Genomic DNA, 27,588 nt, shown 5'->3' on the forward strand with positions numbered 1-27,588 from the left:
GCCTGCTTCACTTGGGGTGAAGAGCCAGGAAGCTTGGGTTTTGCTCGGGCCTGTAGGGAGATGACCTTGCAATGTCCACTTCTACAAGGAAGAAGGATTACCTGATTCTGGGAGATTAAGCCACCTTTTCATCATGGCTGCATTGTTACCCAGACATTGCTAAAAGAAAGGGCATATGGAGGGGCCCCTGGGGCTACAAGTTTTTCTAGTTGCTGCTCTTGCAATATGACAGGGACTTTAGAACGTTTGTGGAAGATAGGATTAAAAGATACATTTATTTGGGTGCAAAATTTTGAGATCTATGCAATGTGTTTTTGTAATGTTCATTCTCTGTGAACTTTTCGAAAACCTCTCAAAGGTTCAGTGCACAACCTGCCCATGGGACAAGGAATCTGCCTTGCACAAAGGCACTGATTTTGAGGTTTCAGAGGATATTCGGTTCTACAATGGTGGTACAGGGAACATTGTTAAGTATAAAGTTAGGTAGAAGGCTCAGACTTGCAAAGGAATGGTGGTAGTAAATTATCATAAACTGCTGGTCTAAATCCTTAGGCAGCACAAATTCCAAACTTGATAGTGAACACCACAATTGAAACTAGGTGGCTTGATTCAGTTCGGTTATGCTGAGTATCATTTACACAGAATTGGTTGTTTACAAAATGCTGTGTAGGTCAAGTAAAAAAATAAAAGAGTAAAGATTTCTAAAAAAGGTTGAGTTTTTCCTTCCATACTCAAAGATACAGTGAGTGGGGGCAGGGATAAATATGGGAAGAGCTGCAGGAAATCATGAGGTCTGACTTATCCTTAGGCCACTGAGTAGGAAGCTAAAGAGTTAAGAATTAACGGCATCGTGGCTATAATCCTCCACCTGAGGCGCTGGATTCTGTCCTGGTTGCCCCTCTTCCAGGCCAGCTCTCTGCTGTGGCCTGGGAGTGCAGTGGAGGATGGCCCAGGTCCTTGGGCCCTGCACCCGCATGGGAGACCAGGAGAAGCACCTGACTCCTGGCTTCAGATCAGCGCAGTGCGCCGGCCGCAGCTTGCTGGCCGCAGCGGCCATTAGAGGGTGGACCAACAGAAAAAGGAAGACCTTTCTGTCTCTCTCACTGTCCACTCTGCCTGTCAAAAAAAAAAAAAAAAGAGTTAAGAATTTACTTCAGAAGCCAATGGCTTTTGTAAAATGTGGCTAGATCCGTGAGTTGATTAAAAAGTACAATTTCACATTTTACCCTTGAATGCAATAAAGGTTTTTGTTCTTGTCATTTGTGGATATTGTTTCATAGTTCAAAGGGAAAAATGATTTGCATTGAAATCTTGTATCTTGGGGTTTTGACATTGATAATTCTAGTGGGTGTTTAAACAGGATTTTGGAATGCTCACAGAGTAAACCTTTGGCTTTTGTTAGTCAGGGAATGAGCTAGTTTGGGCAAAACAGAGAATTGTGAAATGTGGACCTTTCCCCAGGCATCAGTTATCATTTTAAAGTTGCCAACTGGAATCCAGAATACTGGAATATTCTCTTTATTATTCACCATGTGTTCATGCACAGGGAAGAACAGAGAAGCCCTTCATATAATAAGTGCCTCAAGGGACTAAGAATCACATAAGAGGCTAAGCAAGTGAGGTTACAATGACTTCCCCCTCTCTGCTCCATTGCACTGTGGGCAGCTTTGATGGGTGCTCTCTCTCTCTCTCTCTCTCACTCATATTGCATATACATGGGCATTCAGTAAACGTTCCACAAATGAATGCTCTTTACTACAAGGATGAGGCAATGGAGGCTTGAAGAAATAAAAAGAAACAAGTTCAAGGTCACTGGCAAAGAAAGGGCAAGGACGAGGTGTGGCATTCATATCCCAGATTATGCCTTATAGACCCACATTATATCACCTCAAACTGTGAGAAGAATGATAACAGAGGTATTTATAACCATTATTTGTTATTTTCATTACATCTAAATTAGTAGTTCTCAACCAGGGCTGATTTCGTTCCCACTGGGGCATCTGGCAATGTCTGAAGATATTTTTGGTTGTCACAATTTGGGGAGGGGGGTTGGCACCGGCTGTAGTGGGTAGAGGCCAGGGATACTACTCAACATCCTACAATAGGCCCTCACACCAAAGACTCATTGTGTCGCAATGTTAATAATTCCAGCACTGAGAAACTCCGATCCAAGTTCAGCAGTGAAGTGCAGGGACGGTAAGACAGAAGTTGCGGACGTGGGAGTCTGTGCCTTTTGTCAACGTGAATTTGGTGAGAAAAAGAAGGGGCTGCCAGAGAAAGTTGCTTGTGGTTGTGACTGAGGGGGCACCTTGTCCAGCACTGCGCTTTTGTGAGCCTCTTGTCCCAACCTGGATTTTAGATCACAATAAGCCCAACACATCCCTCACCTGTGATCCTAACTGCTGACTTGAACTTGGATCCCTGTGCACTACATTCTAGACTCTTCCTGAGATTTTTCCCTGTGTTTCCCAATTTTCTTCAGGTTTCAAAAATATTTTATTTCTTAACAAAGCAGTTTACCATTAAGAAAAAAAAGTAGTCAACATCACAATTTTGAACTGCAATGCTTACATTGAAAACTTTTAGAAGACTCACTGTCAGTTTGAAAGAAAGGCCTATTTAATCTCAAAGAATCGCTGTGTAGTTAAGACACTTATTCTGTGTCTTTTCTAACATTTATTTCACAGGATTTAGAGATTCCACTAATTACATCAATCAAACTTAGGAACATATTATTTGGTTTGCCAGTGAAGTTTGGAGTTCTGTTTCTCTCCAATGGGTTATTGCTTTCCTGTTTGGACTGGAGCTTTAGGAGAGAGATGAGACTTCAAAGAGTAAGCAATATAGTGAACTTAGGGAACTTCTATCATCTCTTGTAGCAGCTTTCCACAAAAACTTTTCTTGGTGTACATTTGTTACTCGATATTGGAGCCTCATAAAACACATTGCATCATAAAGATGTGCTTTTTTAAAATTTATTTGCATGCATTCATAAATACAACATCAGGAACATAGTAGTTCTTCCCACCATACTTACCCTCCCACCCCTCCTCCACTTCCCTCTCCTGTTCCCTGTCTTTACCAAGATCTATTTTCATTTGAAGATGTGCTTTCTTTTTAATGGAAATAGAATGTACTTAATTTTCAATGGGAAATTCAGGAAAGCAACTAAGACTCCTTATACCAAGGATGGGTTACAACACATTGGTAATAGATCAAATAGATCAAAATATCTGATGAACTATCTTCCAGATGGAACATTACAATGGTGTCTTAGCACTTTATATAAAGATCCTTCCAAGTTCAAATCCTCCTTAATTTTATGCCTGATGGAATAACATGCTGGCTTCTTTCTTCAAAAGTTATGTAATGGGGACTGGCACTGTGGCGCAGCAGGTTAACACACTGTCCCGAAGCACCGGTATCCCATATGGGCGCTGGTTCGACACCTGGCTGTTCCACTTCCGATCCAGCTCTCTGCTGTGGCCTGGGAAAGCAGTAGAGGGTGGCCCAGGTCCTTGGTCCCCTGCACCTGCATGGGAGACCAGGAAGAAGCTCCTGGCTCCTGGCTCCTGGCTTCAGATAGGCGCAGCTCCAGCCATTGTGGCCAATTAAGGAGTGAACCATCAGATGGAAGACCTCTCTCTCTCTCTGCCTCTCCTCTCTCTGTGTAACTCTGACTTTCAAATAAATAAATAAATCTTTAAAAAAAAAAAAAAAACTTCTGTAATGAGTTTGTGTGGGGCTCCATTTCAAGTTTACCTTCATGTTGGTGTCTCTCACTGTCTTCCTTAGTAAGTTCTTTTTGTTCTCATGTTGCCTTTTCCACAGAAAGTTTTGAAAGGGCTGCCCAGTGTCCCTCATCTGGGGTCATCTTTCCTCTCAGGCATTGGGCCATGATGGACTCGACACTCTTTGACTACAGAAAGTGTTCAGATAAAGTCACTGGCAACCGAATTATGCTAGACGGGAAGTGAGATTATCAATGTCCCCAAATACTTAAATACTCAAAGCAAACTGGTGTTGTTTTCTAGGTTCAGAGGGTCACACTCACATTATTAGCACATTGTCCCTGAACAAAGTACAATGCTTCCTTTGGTACACACAACTTCAGCAAGATCTCTAAATGGGATAAATGTCGTTTTGCTTCTCCTCTGCTCTTCAGAATATTGATTCTATTTATAAACCCAAGATCTAATTTTGCTTTTCTATGGAAAATTAGGAAATTTTTCTGAACCATAAAATTACATTTCTTAAGAATGTATTTAGGGGCAGGCATCGTTTGGTAAAGTGGTTAAGTCACTGCATTTCATATCAGAGTGCCTGGTTCAAGACTCAGCTACTCTACTTCCAGTCCAGCTTCCTGCTAAGGTGCATCCTGGGAGGCAGCAGAGGATGGCTCAAGTAGTTGAGTCCCTGCCATCCATCTTGGAGACCCGGATGGAGTTCCTGACTCCTGACTTTGGCCTGGCCCAACTCTGGCTGTTGTGGGAATCTGGGAAGTGAAACAGCAAATGGAAGATGGCTTGATTTTTATTTTCTTTCTTTTTTCCTCTCCTTTCCTTTCTTTTTTTTCTCTCTTTTTTTTCTTTTCTTTTCTCTTTTCTTTTCTTTCCCTCCCTCCCTTCCTCTTGTCTCTCCTTTAAATAAATGAAAAATAACTAACTAAATAAGAACTTTTTTAGAGTATCAGTTTTCAAAAGGAGTTTTTTTTTTTGTTTTGTTTTGTTTTTTTAAAAAAGAGGTTGATTCTTTAGAACAAATCATATCTGACTAGGTCCCTGAAGAGATAACATTATATGATGAATATCATGGGAAGATGGATTTACAAGAGCATGACACTTGCAGCTCACATGTTTTTTTTTTTTTTATTTTTTAAAGATTTTATTTATTTACTTGAGAGGTAGAGTTACAGACAGTGAGAGGGAGAGACAGAGAGAGTCTTCCATCTTCTGGTTCATTCCTCAAATGGGCCCAATGGCTGGAGCTGAGCTGATCCAGAGCCAGGAGCTTCTTCTTGGATTCCCATGCATGTGCAGGGGCCCAAGTGCTTGGGCCATCTTCCACTGCTTTCCCAGGTTATAGCAGAGAGCTGGATGGGAACAGGAGCAGCCAGGACTAGAACTGGCACCAACAGGGATGCAGGCACCCCAAGTGGAGTATTAACCTGCTGTGTCACAGCACTGGCACCTACAGGTCACATTTTACCTCCTGCCAATTCCTCCACCCACAGCAGCTGAAGTCTCCTCCTTCCACTGCACTGCAAATCAGAAAGTTCATCTGGCTTTCCATAGTTTATTTTCAGGCTCAAGTTAGGCTAACAGTTGATATCTGGAAGTGTGGTTAAGTGCAGCTTGGCTAGAAAGCATACTACAGGTGAGTCTGCCTGTCTCCTGAAGCGCACAGGCAAATTCAAGTTGTTCAGCTGCCTGTGTGTGACACCTGCATGAACCCACGGTAAAAAGAAAAAGAAATCTAATGTATTAAAAAGCTAGCAACTCCACAGTACATTTCTGGCACACTTTTAGGACTTTCACAGACATACAAAGAAACAATGTTACATAACATTGGAAACTGGTAAAGTAAATATTCAAGTGAAGGGAACATTACCTACAGAGGCTCATTTAGCTCAGGATGAAGACAGTTTTGAAAGAAGAAAGGCGTTCTTACTAAAGATTGTAGCAAATAAGCACAAAGGTGTTTCCAGGTATGGTTTCAAAAATTATTATTTAATATTTCTCTCAATGCTTGAAACATCCTTTTTAACCATGGGTAATTTGAAAAAATTTTTACAGTAGAGAATGATTTTAAAGTGGGTCTAATTTAATGGTTTAGTTAATATCCATAACCAATATGAGAGGAGATGCAGAATGAAAGAAGAGTAGAAATGTCTACTTAGTAAGTATTTTACTGATTAAAAAAGACATTCAAGAGCAATGCTTAAAAATCAGAAGTGTTGATTTGTCTCACTAATGAGTCAGTTTTCATAGGAAATTCTGTTCAATGCTAAGTGGAGATAAATACATTGATAATCAACTACAACTATTTATCAAAAATACATCTATAGCATATTCATTAAATACAAAATTCCATAAGTAGAAATTCATTCAGAGCTCTTAAAAGATATACAGACAAGCCTCAAAGATGGAAATCAAGGGAATAAACTGAAAGAGGAAATGGAAATACAGATGGAAAACTAGAGTGGGGACAGCAGTCAGATAATGACGATGAGAAGGACCTGATAGGTAGTGAGCTGGAGGCATAGAGAGGGAGGGAAGGAGGAGAGGGGGTCACTTTGCAGAACTGTGACAGTCTTGAACATTGCATAAAACCTCACTAAAGAATGTTCTGGAATTTTGAAGCAGTTTGATTAAATGTTACAATAGGAATTCTGTGAACACTATTGCATTAACTACTCCTCTCCCTCCTTATTTCTTATAAATCCTGATGTCAGTAAACTGCTTCTAAATTTACATTTTGTGTCCTAAAAATATGCACATTTTTTTCTTTTTCTAGGATGATTTTATCATATCAAATGTTACATTTCATTTTAGTTGCCTCAGTTTCTGGTGGTAAGTAGAACTTTTTCTTTAGTACAAAATGAAACAAAAACACTGCTAACTTGTAGACGGCAAAACAAGGGTGCATAAGCCCAGAGAGGGCAATAACACCACTCTTCCCACACATGTGAGAGAATCCTACGCCATCTACTCCAGGGAAAGAAATTAAATACTTTGGTTGATTTTCCACCCATGACTCCAGGGATGTTTAAAGCAGGGAAGGAAACTGAGGTGAAGAATAATAGTGAGGGTCTATATCTATATCTTAAGCTATCTGTATCTTTACATCAAATATATACCCTTCTATATAACACATTTAAATAATATTTAAAAATATTAAAAAGAGAAGTCTGATTTGGATCATTGATTAGTTTTCTATCAAACAGTTCAAAACAATACAACACACATTCAAAAACAATTTTGTGCTGAAAAATGTATGTAAATATTCATACATCATTTATGTATTTCAGTGATTTAGCTACTGTTGCAGCCTACATCATGCTCACTATACTTGTTTATCAATTACTTAACTAATATTTAGTAGGACAGATTAGTATTTCTTAATTCTTATGTTTATTCTTTATTCAAAATAAAAGTTCAAACATTCCTTTGAAAATAACTTATGTATGTTTTGTGTGATTTCTAGCATTGTTATTAGCATTTTAGCCACAATCGACCCTTTTTTCTGGCTTATATTAAAAATATAAAATCTTGGTAAAGATATTTAAAATAAAATAAATTCCACTTAATGTATTAAACTATTCAGTACTTTTCATTGTGACAAGATTGTTATCCAGGTTATTATATTCCTTCATGGTCATTATTTTACAATTGTATTGATATTTTATTGAGAAAAACTTTCAGTATTAATTCTAATGATTTTTTAAAAAATGGCTACAAAAACTTCACACGTTTATATACATTCTTTACACATGGATATGGAACATTAGCAAAACTTGACCACATCCAAAGTCTAAAACAAGTCTCAACAACTGTTAAAAACTAAAAGTATACTGAGCATAGTATTTACATTAGGATTGAACTAGAAAAACGTAACAAAAAAGCAACCTGAAAATTCTAAATGTTTGAAAATGAACCACAATCTTTTTGTAAATATGGCTCAATGAAGAGAAAACATTATGGGTTTGGAAATACATTGAATTTAGTTATAATTAGAATATGGCATATTGAAATGATAGGATGTAGCTGAAACAGTCCTGAGATCAAAGGTCTATACTTGCATATTTACTTTAGAATAGGGAAAAGGTACAATTTAATCACATGAGACTACAGCTCAAGAAGGTAGAAAGAGAATAACAAATTAGCTGTAAAGAACCAAGCAGGCAAAGGTAAAGCAAACAGCAGATATTAATTAAATGGGAAGCAAACCCTCTGTATATTAGGGAAGGTCAACACAGTCACACTTTCCAGTCCATTCTATAGCTGGTGTATTCTAGGCAAAATCTGAAAGGAACATTCTGAGAAAGAAAAAACTCACGGGCCTTTTTTTTCTCATGGATATACACATAAATATCATAAACAGCATGTTACCAAATTTAATCCAACACTATGTTAAACACAATAAGGATGATTACATTGCAGCATTGCAACACAGTTGGGGTTATTCCATGAATGAGAAGCTGTTTTAAAATTGAATAATCAATACATGCACTACTTTTGAGTATATACCAAGAAACGTGAAAGCAGGGACTCAAAGAGATATTTATATGCCCATATTCAGGTACCATTATTTGCAATAGATAGAAGCAATTCAAGTGTTCATAAGTGGATGAATGAAGAAAGAAAGTGTGGTATATATATATATACACTGAAATATTATTCAGGCTAAAAAGGGAAGGAAATTCTGACACATGTACAACATGGATTAATTTTGAAACATTATACCAGTCACAGAAGCACAAATAGCATAAGTTGTACTTATATAAGGCACTTAGTCAACTTCACAGAAACAGAAAGTAGAACTAGAGAGGCTAGCAGCAACTGAGAGGGGAATAAGGAGTTAGCATTCAATGGGTACAGAGTTTCCATTGGGGAAGTTGAAAAAGTTCTGGAGATGAATGGTGTGACAGTTGCACAGCATTGTGAATAAACTTAATTCCATAGAACTAAACACTAAAGATGATTAAAATAGCAAATTTTACGCTATGCATATTTTACCACAATAAAAATAACTTAAAAAGTAAGTATACTGCAGAAAAATATTTGGAAAAATTCAATTCATAATAAAAAACTCTTAGTAAGCTCAAAATAGAAGAGGATTTTCCTCATTCATTAAAGTTTATCTTAAACAAAAACCCAAACCAAAATGCTTAAAGGTGAAATACTGAAAAACTTCTCAAGGTACTAAGAACAATCTAAGAATACCCACTGTTATTTCCATTAAGTATTATACTGGAAGTCAGTGTAGTTAGCAAAAAAATAAAGGGGAGGATTAAGTGAAAATTAATTATTCACAGATGAGAATATATATCTAGAAAAATCTAAATTAACCAATCTAAAAACTATTTGAGTCAAATTACATTAACAAGAAGTTTATATACAAAGTCAATACACAAAAGTAAGCATTTGCTGGTCATGCACACATACACACACATGCAGAGACTAAACTAAATTAAACTTTTTACTGGCATTAGCTGCTGTGTTAGGAATTTGAAATTCTGCCTTCTGAAATTAAGAGACCTAATTACTAAGCAATATATTCTAAGATTAGCACATAAAATATAACTCATGACATCTGTTGAACTTATATATAATTTCTATATTAGCAATATGGAATTTACCAAATAATATTTAATCTCTGAAATAATTAATATTCTTATTAAAAGTAATTTTTTTGTGCTTTGCACAAAAGGTAAGACTTCTGTGGTTAATGGGAATTTTTTAAGGCAGAATGGGCTCTCCATTAATGAGAAGCTGCCATACAGTTCAGCTGGGAGTAGAGTGTTGGGAGAAGAGACAAACTGCCAGGTAATTCTTGGGATGGTTGTGAATTCTGGGGAAAATCATGTGCTATACAGGGTATATTTGTGCAATTTAGAAGGTGTTTATGATTGTTTTTGAGGAGGGTGTATCACAAGAACCTTGGCTCTCTTGTGCCATTGATCTCTTTGGCAGTTAATGAACAATGTAGACTCCATTCTTGGAGTAATGCTTCTAAGTACATAAAATAAAAAGAGACCTAGCAAGGGAGTCATTATACTTAAGTATGGCTAGTAAAAATATAAAACAATGTGATATAGAAATAGACAGGGTTTTTATGAACACATTATGTGACAGGATTTGGTGGTGGGTCAAAAACTGCACAGTAGTAATTACCACCAGGTTACTAAGGAGTCATAATGAGTTTTTTTTAAGTCTGTGATTAATATGATAAAATCATAGATATAATGAATATTCATGTGGTTTACAGCTTCCATTAACAATAGGAGAATTTGCTACTATTTCAGTTACATGCTAGTGAAAATACAAATATTTCCTTTCCCAAGTTTATAGGCTAGAAACCTTTTGTGGTAGTTCTTGCTACCTTGCACCCACATACTTTCCTACATATCTGTCTGCATGATGATTGTTACAATAAATATTTGAGTTTTATTTAATTCTGCTCAAAGTGTTTTCATTTTTGTTCTCTATATTTGTTTTTAAATTTATTTGACAGGTAGAGTTATAGACAGTGAGAGAGAGAGAGAGAGAGAGAGAGAGAAAGGTCTTCCTTCCATTGGATCACTCCCCAAATGGCCGCCACGGCCAGCGCTGCACCAATCCAAAGCCAGGAGCCAGGTGCTTCTTCCTGGTCTCCCATGCAGGTGCAGGGGCCCAAGCACTTGGGCCATCCTCCACTGCCTTCCTGGGCCACAACAGAGAGCTGGACTGGAAGAGGAGCAACCGGGACTAGAACCCGGTGCTCATATGGGATGCCGGAGCCGCAGGTGGAGGATCAACCAAGTAAGCCGTGGTGCTGGCCCCTCTCTCTCTATTTTTTTTTGATATTAAGAAGACCAAGAGGTATATAGCAGTACCCTTCAATGCCAAGATTAAAAACTGCAAACTTTTATCCAATGACTAAGGAACAAATAGCCTAAACACTACACACAATCAGAAATATTAGATATTTCTTTCTCTCTCTCTTTTTTAAGATTTTTTTATTTGAAAGACAGAGTTGATAAAGAAAGAGAGAAACAGATCATCTATTTGCTGGCTCACTCCCCAAATGGAAACAGCTGGGTATAGGTCAGGCCAAAGCCAGGAGCTAGGAACTCCATTCGGGTCTCTTGCATGGGTGACATGAGTCCAAGAACTTGGGCCACTGTCTGATGCCTTCCCAGATGCATTAGCAAGATCAGAAGCAGAACAGCATGGATTCCAGCCTTTGCTCTGACAGGGGTCATAAGCAGTGACTTGGCCCAGTGAGCCAAAATATCAGTCCCATACATCTCTTTCTTGAAACAGAAAAATCTAAATGTTATGCAACTTACTGTTTCAAAAAACACACTTATTTATAGTTTCAGCTAAAAAGGATTCAATTATGTTTTGAAGGTCTAAAGTTCTTTTAGTACATTAGCCCATTTTAAATGGTGAAACAGTGTGGTCTGCTATCATACCCAGCGCCATCAGACACTACTGGAAAATGACCACTCCGGAAGGGGCCTTTGTGTCACATAAGCACAGAATTTGGAAGAACAGTGATGAAGAAAGGGAGAAGCATGGGGCCATTCCAGGCCTGGATGGGATCCTAAAGACCATCTTTTGCCAATAAAAAGCTGTGAATGATTCAATTATCCACAAAGCACTCTGTGTGTCTAAGACAATCACTCACAGGCACAGTTCCAGTGAGGGAAATGTGTTATTCTGTGAGTTTCTTTTCCATCCAAGGCTAAAATTCAAGAAACCAATATAAAGCTGTTACTGTCTTGATTTCCAAGGTCAACTACAATCTTGTTGAGTGGACCTACTTGCCTGGCCTCTGTGAAGTTATTACCTGACTCAATACGTGTACACTAAACTCCAAAGTAACCTGTCTTGTACATTGCTTCACAGAATGTGTGATTAAGCTGTTCAGTGACATCTACTTCCAAGGAGGAGACATTACTACTGTTTATACACCAAATGCTAAGCACTGCCAAGTGGTTTGCACCTATCACCCAAGATGTTTGCTCTTCACTTTTATGGCGGAGTCATCTGTAGATTCTACTAAGTGGTAAATGGTTAAGTTTCTAAATGGAGGAAAGAGATTTGAGAATCCAATTATCCATTACAAAATTTCCATTATTTTATAAAATTTAATGCTAACAAGGGGAAAACAAATAGTACTTCAACTAAAATGTTAAATATCACAGGGAAAAAAGGGTGGTGTTTAGCAGGTTAGAGAAGAACAAAAATGCTTATCACTGTAGATTTTTCAGACTCTGTTGCAGTCAACAATATTAATACTATAATTTCTTTCTTGTTCTTTTCTGTTTATTATTGATATTTTGTATTACTTAAGCTAGACCTTTATCCTGCTATTAGAAAAAATTAAATATTTATAAACATAAGTTGAAATATTGTGTACAGTGTTCCCATCATCACCAAGACTTATACTTTTCTTTATCTAACTATATATGTATACATATTTAACCATTGGAAGTAATTTTAAAACATCATGACATTTTAACCCACAAATGCTTCAATATTCATAAATCTATGCAAATGACATAAGAAATTTTTTAAAATTCCCTCTTCTGGTTGCTTTTGTACCCCAAATATACTTTATTGCTGCTAATCAAACTGTGTCAAGATTCACAAATTACATTTGGTTGTTTAGTCTCCATACTGATGTTTTTAAAATTCTGGAATAGTCTCCTACCACTTTTGTGTCCATGTTGATCCTGAAAATTCAATGATATAGTCTTTCTACCAAAATTAAGTTTAAGACATTTTTGTGTATTATGGCTACATTCACAGATATTTATAGAGCACTCTGAAATTATAAAATTTATTATTCTGTCATTTAGAACTGGGATTATAATATTTTCTTAACAAGGCAGTGAGTAAATACGTTAGGCTTTGTGGGTCAAAAGGCAAAATTAAGGTTATTATGCAAATACTTATACCATTTAAATTGTGACCAATTAAAAATATAAGAATCATATTTAGCTCATGGGTTATACAAAAACATGGTGATTTTAAGCTACATTCCACCAACAGGCCATAGTTCATCTATGCTTGTTTGTTTCCTGTTAAAGAGGAGTGTCATGTGTGGTCTCCTCAATGCAGGAATGTTGAAATGAAAAGCAAACTCAAAATCTTGCTAAGAAAATATTTGCTTTGGCATGAGCTGGAGGAGTTTGTTTCTTTCTCTTTGAATTTCTGCTAAATTTTAAAATCCACTATTTTAAAACATAAATTCTCACTCAGTAATTTTTTTTTAAAAATAGGTTTTCTTGCATCCTGAAAGACAGTGTTACAGAATCACTGCCCAAGGTGAATATGACAGGAGCCATTTCTGGGTATTCTTTCAAGCAATGCCCACACCAACTAAGTGGTAAGATGTCCTGTTAGAATTAATAAATAGTAGTCATTGTGATATATACATATTGTCACATCAGATATAGCTTAACAGCTTTAAAATAAAATGCTGCTATGTGGAAATAAACTCTCTTTAATATAGAGTAACTATTGCAAATGCAAGCTTGCCTCTTTCCCCTGTCCCACACTATAGTTCATCAAAATTTCTTTGCTTGGTGGTAAGACATCTTAGTACTTAGCTATCATCATTCCTTATTTTCTTTGTATTTGCCAGCCTAAAATTTTATGTGGAAGTCTTTATCAAACCTATTAAATCAAATGATGCAAATATAAAGATTGAAGTGACCCTTGTCTTCACAGAGAAATAGCACTTGAAAAGGTTAATGAATGAATCAGTCAGGAGTTAAGGAGACAGGAGAGGCTAGGTCAGAACATCAGATGTGAATCTACAAGTTTAAAACCTTTGTGAGATAAGACCTTTGGAATTCTTGTAGTGCTTCCATGTGAATACAGCAATTTAGTAGGTTAAAATAAAAACAGAACAGGCCTTTGGCTTAGCAGTTAAGACACCTAGGCTCACATCCCCCCACCCCCCAACCCCAGGTCAGGGAGCCTGGTTTTCAGTCCTACTCAGCTCTCCATTCTGGCTTTCTGCTAATGTACACACCTTGAAGACAGCAGGTGATGGCCCAAGTGGTTGGGTTACTGACACCTACATGGGAAACCTGGATTGAATTCCTAGCTCCCGGCTTCCCCTGGCCCAGTCCTGGCCACTGAGGACATTTGAAGAATGAACCAGCTGATGAGATCACTGTCTTTTAAAAAGTTAAGAAGAAAAAGGGTATCTGAGGAAAAGTGGATGAAAAGTGTAACAAGTCAGGAGGAAACAACTGCTAATATAGAAATATTGCAGTGGCCCCTGGAATCTGTTGGACACTGTTATTTTCCATTTTTACTTCCAGCCTGCAACAAAGATATTTATGTGGACCTAGACATGCAAGGTATGAACTATAATGGCTCTGTAACAAAGAATGCCCAGGAATGCCAAGAGAGATGCACGAATGATGCCCACTGTCATTTTTTCACGTATGCGACACGGCAGTTTCCCAGTGCGGAGCATCGGTGAGTGAGTGTAACTTAAGCCCAAGGACGTTGGAGTGTCCAGTGAAAAACAAAATGGTGATTTATTACAATTTTTTCAGCAACTTAATGCCAAAATTTATTTTCAGCTTCTAAAAGACACTTCTATTACTCATAGTTTTCTTCATGAAAAGTGCACTGAAAGCCTCATTTAGATGCATTTCATGGCAAGGAGTCTTTTAATGACTTTGTTATATAAAATACATATGCTTAACTCCTATCAGCTAATTTTAGTGGTGCTGTGTCTTACATTTGATAACTTTGAAATAGCTACAATTGATCTGATGGGAAAAGCCCTTCCCAGGATAAAAGATGTCACAACCTAGCCCTACAGAATAAAAAATAAAAACATACTCATCTGTCTCTGTAATGATAGTTGCATATCAAGACAAAATAACTGAAGTCAAGGTGAAAAGTTTTATCTTGCTCCACTCAGGATTTCTGAAAAATTCCAGGGATGAATCTATTGTATATGAATATAAAAATGTCTCTAATGACTAAATCAGTGTTCACTTTTTAAAAAATTTATGAAGAAAATGTATTAATTTTTTTAAACTTAGAAATATTTGAGATGATCTCTATTTGCGCAGTGAACTGCATTTATCCAGAATCCAATGAAGAAAGTGAAATAAGTTCAAATGACTAATATTTGGATTTTAACATAGGACTTTAATATTCTGCTTTCCACAGATATAGAAAGGAGAAAAGTGAGAAGGAAGCAAAGTATCAAAGATTTATTTTAAAACAACAATGATTTTTTAAAATTAGGAATTAGTTTTCCATGGCTTGTCTGAAGCTCATATCGAGAAATATCTTTGTCTAAGAATTCACACAAGGTGAACTGCAAGCCAAGAAATTGGGATTTCCTTATCAGTACTTTAACAAAAATGTTCAAGTGTTAAACTTGAGAAGGGCTTGAGAAATCAGTCATTCATTCACTCCTACTCTTTGTGTCATGACCCTTCTTCAAGCTGTCATTTTACTGATGAAGAAATCAAGTTCACAAAATTCTCAGGACTACTGGGAGCCTCGGAGCAGTGCTGGGACTCAAGTCCAGCTGTCTAACCTTCCCTATGGATGATCTTCAAAGTCATTCCCGTGTTCTCAGGTCCAAGTCATCTCTCCAAATGGAACTTCTTATCATCTCATAGTTTTCCTTGCACTTAGAAAAATAAGAATTTTTTCCACTTTTGTTTTTATTCAGGAATATTTGTCTATTGAAGTACACCCAAACAGGGGCACCAACTGGAATAAGGAAGCTCAAAAAAGTGGTGTCTGGATTTTCCTTGAAATCCTGTGCACTTTCTAACCTTGGTAACTATTGTTTTCTTAATGAGGTAGTCTAACCATTCAGAATGTACAAGGCTGATGATATGTACAGTAGCTCTCACTTAGGATGCAAGTTTATACTCACTGATACAATGGACCCAGTGATCTCTTACCTGCTTCTTGTGATAGGTTTTCATTGTGTGCTATAAAGTCACAGCTCAATTTTGTTCCATTTTTATTTTTTAATATATAGAAAATGGATTTCATGAATTTCATAAGTAGGATTCCAAGAATCCAACAATAGAGCTCATTTTTAAATTTCAAGTTTAAAATAATTGCAATATTGTTCTTAATTTAAACAAATTTAAAGATCTTGGGATAAACTTAAGATTTTAATATGGAATTTACAAGTAGTATGACTGCAATTTCCATGATAATGCTGGTGAATTGATTTCCTAATGTGCTTTCTTCTGTCACACAGCTTGTATCAGGGACATTTTCCCTAGCACGGTGTTTGCTGACAATAACATTGACAGTGTTGTCGCTCCAGATGCTCTTGTCTGTCGCCGCATTTGTACTCATCATCCCAATTGTTTATTTTTTACCTTCTTTTCCCAAGAATGGCCCAAAGAATCTCACAGGTGAGGAATTAGGGTGAAGGGTAACTTGTATTTCTTTAAAAACAGCTGATCACTGTTCATCATAAAATTATTCTTAGTAACTAAAAAGTTAATCTAAGTGTACTGTGAAGAGAAAGTATTGGAAAGGGAAGTATTGTAGATTAGAGAAAATTAAAAGATTAGACAATCAAATGAAATGCATAATCGTTAAGTGGATTCTTGTTTTTAACAAATATGTAAAAGAAGTTTTGGGGAGAATTGGGCAAATTTGTGGACTGGCTATTAAATGATGTTGAGGAGCTGGCATTAACTTTGTTAGGTGGAAAATAATATTGTGATTATGTAGAAAAAACCCCCCTTTTTAAAAAAAATGCATTACAAAGTATTTGGGAGTTAATTATCATAATATTTATCATTTAAATACCTGAGCAAAATAAATAGAAAACACAGGAAATATATTTTTTTCCAAAAGGCAGTTCAATCTATTGCCCTGTTTAAGATCATTGAACCAGAAGCAGAAACGGCAGGAAATGTCAGTGAAATGTCAAACTCAGTGTGGAAAGGGAGAAATGGAAATGAAGACTGACATCAAGAAGGTTGAGTGATAGTAGAGGGGAGCCGAAGAATTGAGGCCATTTCTCTCCTGATGGGAATTAACATAGGAAACACAATGGCAGAGAAAATGTCTTTGATCATCAAAGGGACACTTGCTGGGGTTGCTGACCCTCATTACCAAAAATATTTAGAAATCATAAAGTTAAGTTGGCTCCAAAACCCAGATCCAATATTGAGTCAGCTCTCCATATTTGTGAATTCTGTATTCATGAATTCAATCAACTTTAGAAAATATTTTTAAAAAATTGTGTCTGACTGAAAATGCACAGACTTTTTCTTGTCCTTATTCCATAACAACTATTTACATAGAATTCACACTGCATTTGGTATTATAACATAAAGATGATTTCAAGTATGTGAAAGGATATGCACAGGTTACAGGCAAATACACCATTTTATATAAAGGATTTGAGAATACACAGATTTTAGTATCCTTGGGGTCATGATATTGAGTGACAACTGCATTATCAGATTCAGAACTCTCAGGGATCTTGATATTTGCTTGACTTGGCTGTGTCATTGTTGCGAGTGCCCCCAAGGCCAATGCAGCAAAGGTTAAGTCCTTGAGTTCCTTGCCTATTAGGCAAGTCTTATTTTCCATTGAGTATGGCTGTAATTTTAGAAACACCTGGCCTATTAACAAATATATATCTATTACTTTCACTTACTAAACACATTTAATACAATTTAGTTGGTGCCTACTGTGTTTCAGGTATTGTTCTAGATACTGGGGATATTGTTAGTGAATTATAAAGATAAAAATCTTGCCTAGTTGGCCCAGAGTGGAGGTGACAGAAAAACAGTTAGATTAGGACATACTGTCAATAAATTTGGTGATAGATTGGATGCAAGTTTTGAAGGAAAGACAGTGAGTGATGTCACCAAAATCCTTGGGTAAAGGAATTGGAAAGATGGAAATGCCAATGACAGTGATGTGGAAGACTTCATGAGGAGCAGATATCATGGGGAAGAGATATCTTTCAGACATCTAGGGAAAACCATTGAATTGGCAATTAGAAATGGAAGTCAAGTTCATAAGAAAGATTTATACTAGATACCAACACCGTACAGTCAGCAATTGAAGCCATGAGGTTGGTGAGATTATTGAAGAATTAAATGAAACATAGAAGAAAATAGATTCAAGGATTGAAATTGGCAAATTCAGAAATCAGAAAAATGCCTTTGTAATTTATTATTATGTTAATCGCTACTCTTTTTTCTTTGTCTTACTCTCATCTTTTATAAAATTACCAATCACACTTGTAAGAGGAGTATGACACATGGTCCTTAACACAGAATATGATAGGAACATGGCTGATATAAACCAAGACTTGGCTATCCAAATTTAAATTAAGTAAATCAATCTAAAACATTCACTTCCTCATATAGATTAGCCACATTTCAAGTGCTCAATAGCTACATGTGACTAGTAGCCATTGTATTGGATGGAATAATGAATAATTCATAGATCATTGTTCTATTGGACAGCTCTGCTCTGGACTGTGATTTTGTGTTATTCAGAAACAGGTACCTCCAAGAAGATGCAGCCATGTTGTGGAGTCGCTGATGACTTTCACTTGCCCCCTAAAAATCCTGTAACAACAGCAGATAGGAGATTTCTAGTTTATGTGAAAATTCTTAAATCTTTTAGAGGAATGGAAGAAAATAAAGAAAGAAGATACTAAGAATAGTGAAACAGAATAAGCTCAGAAAAATTTTACAGAACCAAGTGGTCATTTTGAAACTCTGTCTACAATCAATGGGTCATAGAGTGAAACTCAATGATTCATGGCACATTCTTTCAAAATAGGAAAAGTTTTGCTAATAAATGCCAGCAGAAGCTGATCTTACCTTCCATAGGTGCTGTAAAAATGTTTTTTATTTGATATGTTTTATATGTTGTGTTTTTATTTCAATTTTCTTTTTGGTTAGAAATCTTTGTCTCCTTAAGACATCTGAAAGTGGATTACCAAGTACACGCATTCACAAGAACCAAGCTCTTTCTGGTTTCAGTCTACAAAACTGCAGGCATAGCATCCCAGGTAAGCAATGAAAGTACTTCCGATTGATATCAGCAAGTCTTTAGGAGACTGATGAATGTCAAGGTTCTGAGTCTTATATCTGATATGTGATTTGTTGTCTAGTGTTCTGCCATTCTTCATTTTACTACGACACTGATTTCTTGGGAGAAGAACTAGACATTGTTGACGTGAAAGGGCACGGAGCCTGCCAGAAAATGTGTACCAGTGCCATCCGATGCCAATTTTTTACCTATTCTTCATCTCAAGAATCTCACAACAAAGGAAAGTAAGGCATATTTATGTTACCTAGATGCCCATGTCCCATTTCTTTGAGAGGTACATTACATTCATACCACTTTGTTTTTAACTGTAGGGGCACATGTTACTTGAAACTTTCTTCAAATGGATCTCCTACTAAAATACTTCATGGGAGAGGTGGCATCTCTGGATATACATTAAGATTATGTAAAATGGATAATGGTGAGTGCAATATCACTCAAAAAACATATGAATGTGTTATTCTGCACTGAATAAATCATAACAGAGTCAAAAATAGAGAAAGGAGAAAATTAGAAAAATAGCTAATTTAGCAATTTTCTGTTATCTTCACTCCTATCACCCAAGCTAATCATGTTTTGAAGGTAAATACTGGGTCTTGACCAAATTATTAAATTTCTAATATTAATTGAATATGTGTTTAAATTTGATGCATTTATTCAACTGGTAACACTCAAACTCAGCTAATGCTCTTATGTCTGGCCGTTATCAAGACCAAGGATGTTTCTTATTATACCTGATAATTGAATTAATCAGTACTTTGGCTAATCAAATTTTTTTCTTATAATCTTTGTATGAAACCTAAATAACCATCAACTGTTCTCAAAATTATGTATCTATTCATGAAACACTAGAGTGACTCATTTTCAGGGGGCTTCATTCTTCCATATTCCCTGCAAGAGTTCTGCAGATATGAAAATTGGCCAAAGTTAACCTTGATTTGTAACAATGAATATGGTTAGGCACAAATACAAAGGTTATCTGTATACAAGACTTACAATTAACAATAATTATGATGAAAATCAGATCAGCAGTGTTTCCATCCCAGTGGCCAGTTTCTAAGCACAGAACCAAGGGATAATTTATGTACAAGTAGAGTTGTTTTAAGGGACAGAATCCCAACAGGAAAGAACAAACTACAAACACTTCCCCCTAAATCACTGTGGTAATATATTATGGCTTTGCTATTTTAGGATTATTTTTAAAAATGTATTTAATTTATTTCAGAGGCAGAGAGACAGATTCAGAGAGCTCCCAACCACTGGCTAACCCTCCAAATGCCCAGAATGGCCAAGGCTGGGCCAGGCCTAAGCCAGCAGCCAAGAACTCAGTTGGGGTCACTCATGTCGGTGTCAGGGACCCAAGTCCTTGATCCATTACCTTCTGCCTCCCAGGGTGCTCATTAGCATCAAGTTGGCACAAGGAGTGGAGCTGGTCAAACCGGGCACACACTCGATCCTGGGATGCAGATGCCCTGCGTGATCTCAACCACTGAGGCCAACATCTGCTCCATCTTACTATTTACTAATTTACATAAAGCTACATATTTTTGACTTTATTGTTTAATGTCCAATGTTATAATGCATTATGAATTAAGGTGCAACTGAGATTTAATGGATAAAGTGAAAGTGATAACCATGCTTTAGAAGTTTACAGTTTTAGATGTATAAAAATTGGGGCAGTGAGAATGCTTGCTGTACTGGATGAATCAATCTTTAATGTCTGTGAACTTATCTCATGGAACGTACAGAAGAATATTTCGCTCAATGCTAACGTCCTAACTAGTAAATTTTGCCTGCCTAGAGTTTATAGGTGTTCTCATGAAAATCTCTGGATGGCTTCAGCATCTTATAAAAACCAATCAAGTTGTATTTCCTACTTTCTCTATTTTCCTCACAGTAAATTTGCCCAAGACAAGAAGAAGCACTCAAAATAATTCAGTCATTTTGATTCCACTTCTTTTTTCAATTTTTAAAAATTTATATAAAGGGAATAAATTTTATGTATTTCATATTTACAGATTTAAGAGTATAGTGATACTTCCTACACTATCCTTCCTCTCCCCCATGTTCCCACACTCTCTTCTCCTTTATTTCTTATTTTCTTTTAATTTTTACTATGACATACTTTAAATATACTTTACAACCACAAGTTTAATTCTCCACTAAATAAAGAATTCTACACAAGTAGTAAGTAGAAAAACCACTGTTCCTCAAGAGTATAGACAAGGACTTTAAACAATAGTCAATGGAGGGACACTTAGAAAATTCTGTTTTGTATTCAACATCTTTCATTATATTCTCTGCTGAAATTATAGACTCTTGCCTGTAGGATATACAGAATATATATCAGGTGGAGATTGATAATTGTGGGAGAAAACATTAGAGAAAAGAAAAGAGAAAACTTTGGGTTTTTTAGTGCATTTTCTGAAGTAAGAAAATTAGATCACAAGTTTTACTGTACATTAGTAGATGAAATAACACCCTGAAAGGACAGGATATGTCTGTCTGTGATGTTTATCATGTCCTAGACTATTATTGGTTTAGAACATAAATTCATTTTCTGAAGATAAGTAACAATGCCATTAAAATAAACATTTCTTAATAAATTTGAACATTCTATTTTCAGAATTTTGTTTAAACTGAGAAACCAAATAGTGAACATAAAGAACTATGACCTGTACCTCATTAGGTCTTACATTGAGCTATTTATAAGCAGTTATAGCTTTCCTTCGTAATTTTCCTAAAATTTGTTTTATGCTCTTTATGTCAGAAGTTTCAGAATAGAGTTAAAATATTTTAGACTGTCCCTTCAAAAGAAATATCCCCACTCTTTTTTTAAGATATATTTTTAATTTATTTAAAAGGCAAAGTTACAAAGGGAGAGGGTGAGGGATAGACTCACTCCCCAAATGTCTGCAACAGCAAGGGAAGGGCCAGGAGGAAGCCAGGAGCCAGGAACTTCATCTGAGTCTCCCACATGTATGCAGGGGCCCAAGCACTTGGGCCATCTTTTGCTGCTTTCCCAGGTGCATTAACAGGGAGCTGCACTGAAAGTGGAGCAGCTAGGTCTTGAGCCAGCACCCATATGGGATGCCAGTGTTGCAGGGGAGTGGCCCAACCAGCTATACTACAACGCTGACCCCCCTCCTCTTCATACATAAGTGAGAACACCATCCTGGCTCCCACAAACACATCACATTCATTTTTACCTCAGCTTGCTGGTAGCTTGTGTTGCCTTCTGAACTCCTTTTCCTGTTCTGTCCTTCTATTTGAAATCTCCTCCAGTATTGTATGTTCATTTTCCTATTGAGGGAAAATAAAGGCTTGGAAATATTGCGTACTCGTACAAAACTAGTAGACATCTAGGACCTGATGTTTCATGGGGGGCTCTTCTGCTAACTGCACAGTCCTCCTGTAGCTCAGGACATGAAGCTGCTCTCACCCTCTGAGCTCTGCCATTGGAAGTAGTCTGGCCCCAGCATGTTGGCATCAGATGGGAGTTTGGTAAAGCAAATTTCAGCATTCCCCACAGACCTACTGAATCAAAATCTGTGTTTTAAAAGACACTCAGGTGATCTGCAAGCACTTGAAGTTTGAGATGCGCTGCTCTGGAATACCGCCACCTGTGAACATCTCCCTCCTGCACCGTCTGGGTTTTGCAGCCAGTTTGGCCAAAACACCAGTCAGGAGCTTGCATTAGTGTGTTATGCAACACAGAAAGTAGATAGGAGATGGACTATCCTGTCCAGGGCAGCAGCCAGGAGGGGAAAGAAAAAGGGGATGAGTCAGTTAAATCATTAGAGAGGGCCAAGGTGGTCCCAGGAGAACCTCAAACTGTCAACAAGGCCAAAAAGCGGAAGAAATTCATGGAAAGAAACTCAGTCCTGTTTTGGATGTGGATAAACAGGAGTGTGGGTAGGAGCCAAAGTCTGCCCCCTGTGAAGGGGAGGCGTCAGGCAAAGGCTGCAAACTGAATGAAAGGTTCTCAAGTTTTTTTTTTTTTTTGACAGGCAGAGTGGACAGTGAGAGAGAGACAGAGAGAGAAAGGTCTTCCTTTTGCCGTTGGTTCACCCTCCAATGGCCGCCGCTGCAGCCGGCGCACCGCGCTGATCTGATGGCAGGAGCCAGGATCCAGGTGCTTTTCCTGGTCTCCCATGGGGTGCAGGGCCCAAGCACCTGGGCCATCCTCCACTGCACTCCCTGGCCACAGCAGAGAGCTGGCCTGGAAGAGGGGCAACCGGGACAGAATCCGGTGTGCCGGCGCCGCAAGGTGGAGGATTAGCCTACTGAGCCACGGCGCCGGCCGGTTCTCAAGTTTTGTTCATAAAATTAATTCTCAAACTTCCCTCGGGCTGATTCAAAACCCAGATTTCTGGGCTCCACAGCTGGAGTTTCTGATTCACTAGATCTGGGGCGGGACTCAGGCATTTGGATTTCTAGCAAGTTCTCAGGGGGTTCTGTTGGTCTGGGAACTGCTCCTGGGGAACTTAAAAACCGTCAGTATCATCATTTGAAGGACAGACTGCCTTGTGGCAGCAGATGGAGATGGCAGCGTTTTGTGTGGCCTGCGATTACAAGATGACTTGGTCAACTTTCATGTGCATGGTTTGCTTTATCAATTTGATGATAAAGTCTTCAACTCAATGTCATGGTGAACTATGGAACTGAAGGAATATTTCTTCTTTTTTTAATTTTTTTTTTACTTGAAGGAGCATAACTACTGATGGAAAGTTAACAGTGGGAAGCTACTCACTGCAATCTTTCTGTTGTAGTGTGCACAACCAAGATCAAGCCCAGGATTGTTGGAGGATCTGCCTCTCTTCCCGGCGAGTGGCCTTGGCAGGTAACCCTGCACACTGTGTCACCCACCCAGAGACACCTGTGTGGAGGCTCCATCATTGGAAACCAGTGGATATTAACAGCTGCTCATTGCTTCTATGGGTCAGTGCCATTGCTATTTTCATTAGCTCACCAACTACACACACACACACACACATATGCAAACTATTAGTTGAGTATCAGTAAACACATATTTAAAGGTAGATTTTCTTATTTATTAAGTTAATTTCCTATCTTTAGAGGGAAAAAAAGCAAAAAAAAAATCAAGAAATACTCATGATCTACCAGTAGTTGAATAGGTGCAGGAACACCGCTGTTTGACTGCATGTTATCTCATTTTCCTAATTAAATGCACACATACTTTCCGAGGCTTTCTTGCTTTCTGTAAGAGCTTATCACCCCCTGTGCACTGTGCCCAGAACTAAACTCACATTGAAACTCCTGTTCTCTGAACCAAGTCTCATTCATATTCATCCTCTCTTTCTATCCTTCCCTTCTTTCCAAATACAGAGAGTTCATTATGCATCCTTGAATTGGGTTCCTTGTTTATGTCATTTTCAATATTGGCCAAACCTAAATCTCCATCTGAGGAAACAATGCAACCCAGAAAATTACAGTATGCCAAACTTCCTCCTTGCTCGTTACTGTCCTCTGAGTTGTTTCCAGGCACAGCTTTGTGTGCTGTTTTTTTGTGTGTTTGTTTTCTGCTCAGTGTGCAGGTTCATACTATAACCCAAGGATACATCTGAGCTCTGGAGTTCCCTTTACCTTTAACATTTGGGGAAATGCAGTCAAGCAAGTCCACAGGAATTTCTCAGGGTCACAGACTGTCACGAGCAGCATAGAGACTAGCACCCAGGACGTGTGTATGTGTGTGTGTGTATGTGTGTGTATTGGCAAGTAGGAAAAGCATTTGTTCATTCTATATGCACAATATATGGTTAATGCTACCTCAGTACATTTATTTTAAGCAGGATAGATGAAAAAAATTTAGGATGAAATAACTTTTTTCTACCTAAAAGCCTGTCATTGGCAGAAAATATTAATAATATTAGTAATAGTTAAAATGCTATGAAGTTCAACATGTTTGTGAATTATTTAGTAAAGTTAATTTCTTTCCTCCTATTGCTTGCTCCTTAGGATAGAATCTCCTAAAATTTTGCGTGTCTATGGTGGAATTTTAAACCAATCTGAAATAAAAGAGGATACGGCTTTCTTTGGGGTACAAGAAATAATAATTCATGATCAATACAAAACTGCAGAAAGTGGGTATGATATTGCCCTGTTGAAACTAGAGACAACAATGAATTATACAGGTAGGTGTAATTTTGACTGGAGAGTTAACCTCAATGGAGACCTAGCTAAAACAGTTATCACTACTAGGTTCATGGCCTGTGCCTGCCATGCTCTCTGTGTGTTATTATCACTTCAGGGGTTCTGTAGAGCTAGTCTCTCAATTTGTTGAGAATGAAATTCCATTACATTTTATTTTGGGATTATTGTGAAGATATGTTTCCTCCAGGCTTCTTTAGGTGCCTAGAATGACATGAACATGGGATATAGAAATGTATAACCAAGCAAAAAATGAATATAGAAAATGGAGAAGATATAAATAATGTAAAAGAAGAGAATCTCTAAGAGAAGCGAGATACATTTTGCTTCAGACAACTAACCTATATTTTAAAAATTTAGATTCACAACGACCCATTTGCCTACCTTCCAAAGGAGACAGAAATGTAATATACACTGATTGCTGGGTGACTGGATGGGGGTACAGGAAACTAAGAGGTAAGACATGATGCCTTTAAATATGCATCATCCTAACAAGAAAGAACACAGTTTAATCATCACCTTTTCTGCTCTATCAAGCCACACAGCTGAAATGTGAGTGAGACAACACTATTCCAATGTAAGAAGTATATTAATCCATGTGGAAAGACAAAGCCACCCACATGAGGATAATGTCATGTTTGATTGGGAATTTTTCACATGACTAACTCTCTGTAAAGACTAAAGACTAATTATGTTTTAATGAAATTTAATGTGAAACAGCCCTTTTTAATAAATGTTCTAAGTTGGTTATCCAATTGTTTTCCCTAGGACATAATTCCAGTTAGAGTCATAGTTAATTTTTAAACTTAACTAACAGTAACAAAATATCACTTCTAATAGTGGGAATAGCATCTCCTTTACACTCTGCAATGACAAAAGGCCTAGAGTAAACCTATTTTTTCCTTCTAGATTGTTATGTAGATATGACATTGACTGTAAATGTGTCTATATATTTACATAAATTGTATCTATGATTATTCTACCAAACAAAACCAATATTTTTTTCAGACAAAATACAAAACACTCTCCAGAAAGCCAAGATACCCTTGTTGTCAAATGAAGAATGCCAGAAAAGATACCAAAGACATGAAATAACCAGTGGGATGATCTGTGCTGGCTATAAAGAGGGGGGGAAGGATGCATGCAAGGTAAGAGATGTTCTCAACCAATCGCGTATATCCAACCTGCAATGTTTAAAGCATTTTAAGAGTTTAAGAGTATCTTCGGGCTATGAGCAGACACCACAGGATTTGTCTTTCTTAGGCTGAAACGTAAAATGCTCAGACTGGGTGAGAGCCAGCAGTTGGGTTCTTTGAGTTTATGAAAGGACCAGAACAGAACTTGAGGCAAAGTCACTCAGAGCAAAATCTGTTTAAGATGGGAAGTTCTGAACCAATCTCTTTGTGTGTGTGTGTGTGTTTTTCTTTTTTTCATTTTCTTGTCATAGGGAGATTCCGGAGGCCCCCTATCCTGTAAACACAACGAGGTCTGGCACCTGGTGGGCATCACGAGCTGGGGGGAAGGTTGTGCACAGCGGGAACGGCCAGGCATTTACACCAATGTGGTCAAGTACCTGGACTGGATTTTGGAGAAAACTCAAGCACCGTGAGGGAGCTCCAGGCACCATCTGACTTCCTGAAGTGCAAACCAGATCATTCCTGGGAAGAGGGCTTTGAATTCACTGACGAAGGCACCAGGCTACCATGTTGCCTCCACAGTAACGAATGGAAAGTGCTTCATGGATGTAAGAAAATACCAGTGAAAATGCCACTTTCATAACTCCCATCCTGTGACATTCATCATAGGTTTTCAGCATCTAGTCTTCTTTATTCTACTGGGCCAATGAATGATATGTTTGATTTGTTTGAATATGATGATATGTTTGAAGATTAACACAGGAGACATAGGCAGGTATCCCAGAGAAAGAATCTAGCAGAGACAGCAAGGGATCAGATAGAACTGCTGAAAGAGACTACCATAAAAAGATCTGTTAAATAAAAAATGGGAACTGGAAGATAAGGGAACAAGAAAAATAATCATCAGCTTTCAGGAATCTATACTCTGCCTCTATGAACACATGCCTTTTGTATAGGAATTCAATAGCAGCTTTGCAGAAGAGTCAGGAATTTCTGTCATTTCAATTTTTAATATACCTTTTTCTCAAATCAGTGTTGCTAGACACAAGGTTAGAGGGACTAGAAATGAAGACTCCAGAATTCCTGTGTGGCAGAGCATTATGAATAGTATTTTTCCTGAAACAGTACCTTAGGGAACAAATCTTGAAGATCTACTTGCCTAAGAAACTATTTGGGGATAATGGTGTATTTATTTGGAGTGGTTTGGGAGAGAGAGGCTGGAATAGATAAGGGAAGAAAGCTAAACTCCCCTAAGACAAGCTGTTGTCCTGAGTGTGGGCTGCATAATAAATGTATTGAACAATGATCAGTATAAAGTATATCAGCAATACAGGGAAAACTGATTTGGAACCAAATGGATAGCTAGAGTCTTGAGCCTCTGCAAATGGCTCCCTGTTTTCAAGGTCTGGATTTTTCCCTTTAGCACAAATACTTACACAGTTATTGTTCTAATAAAGCGCAATAACCTAGAA

General features: G+C 37.5%; 1 protein-coding gene across 2 annotated transcripts; it reads left to right on the plus strand.

The window, feature by feature from the left end:
- The first annotated feature begins 5,612 nt into the window (after positions 1–5,612).
- On the plus strand, positions 5,613–27,588 carry F11 (coagulation factor XI). Of its 2 annotated transcripts, NM_001082792.1 has the most exon segments (15): positions 5,613–5,707; positions 6,517–6,572; positions 11,616–11,775; positions 12,995–13,101; positions 14,048–14,207; positions 15,430–15,539; positions 15,976–16,135; positions 18,662–18,771; positions 18,874–19,036; positions 19,124–19,230; positions 23,582–23,750; positions 24,789–24,964; positions 25,341–25,436; positions 25,989–26,128; positions 26,428–26,955. In NM_001082792.1, coding segments are annotated over 14 exon segments (1,875 nt in total). In that variant the 5' UTR covers positions 5,613–5,707; position 6,517; the 3' UTR covers positions 26,590–26,955.

The sequence above is a fragment of the Oryctolagus cuniculus genome, chromosome 2, assembly GCF_964237555.1.
Source record: "Oryctolagus cuniculus chromosome 2, mOryCun1.1, whole genome shotgun sequence".
In the NCBI taxonomy this organism is placed as follows: Eukaryota; Metazoa; Chordata; class Mammalia; order Lagomorpha; family Leporidae; genus Oryctolagus; species Oryctolagus cuniculus.

Excerpts from the sequence above, each read along its gene's own strand:
- F11 (XM_051828889.2), top strand. The coding sequence starts at position 13,047 with ATGACAGGAGCCATTTCTGGGTATTCTTTCAAGCAATGCCCACACCAA. Across the intron at positions 14,208-15,429 it reads TTTCCCAGTGCGGAGCATCG|GAATATTTGTCTATTGAAGT; the intron begins GTGAGTGAGTGT and ends GTTTTTATTCAG. Across the intron at positions 26,129-26,427 it reads GGGGGAAGGATGCATGCAAG|GGAGATTCCGGAGGCCCCCT; the intron begins GTAAGAGATGTT and ends TTCTTGTCATAG.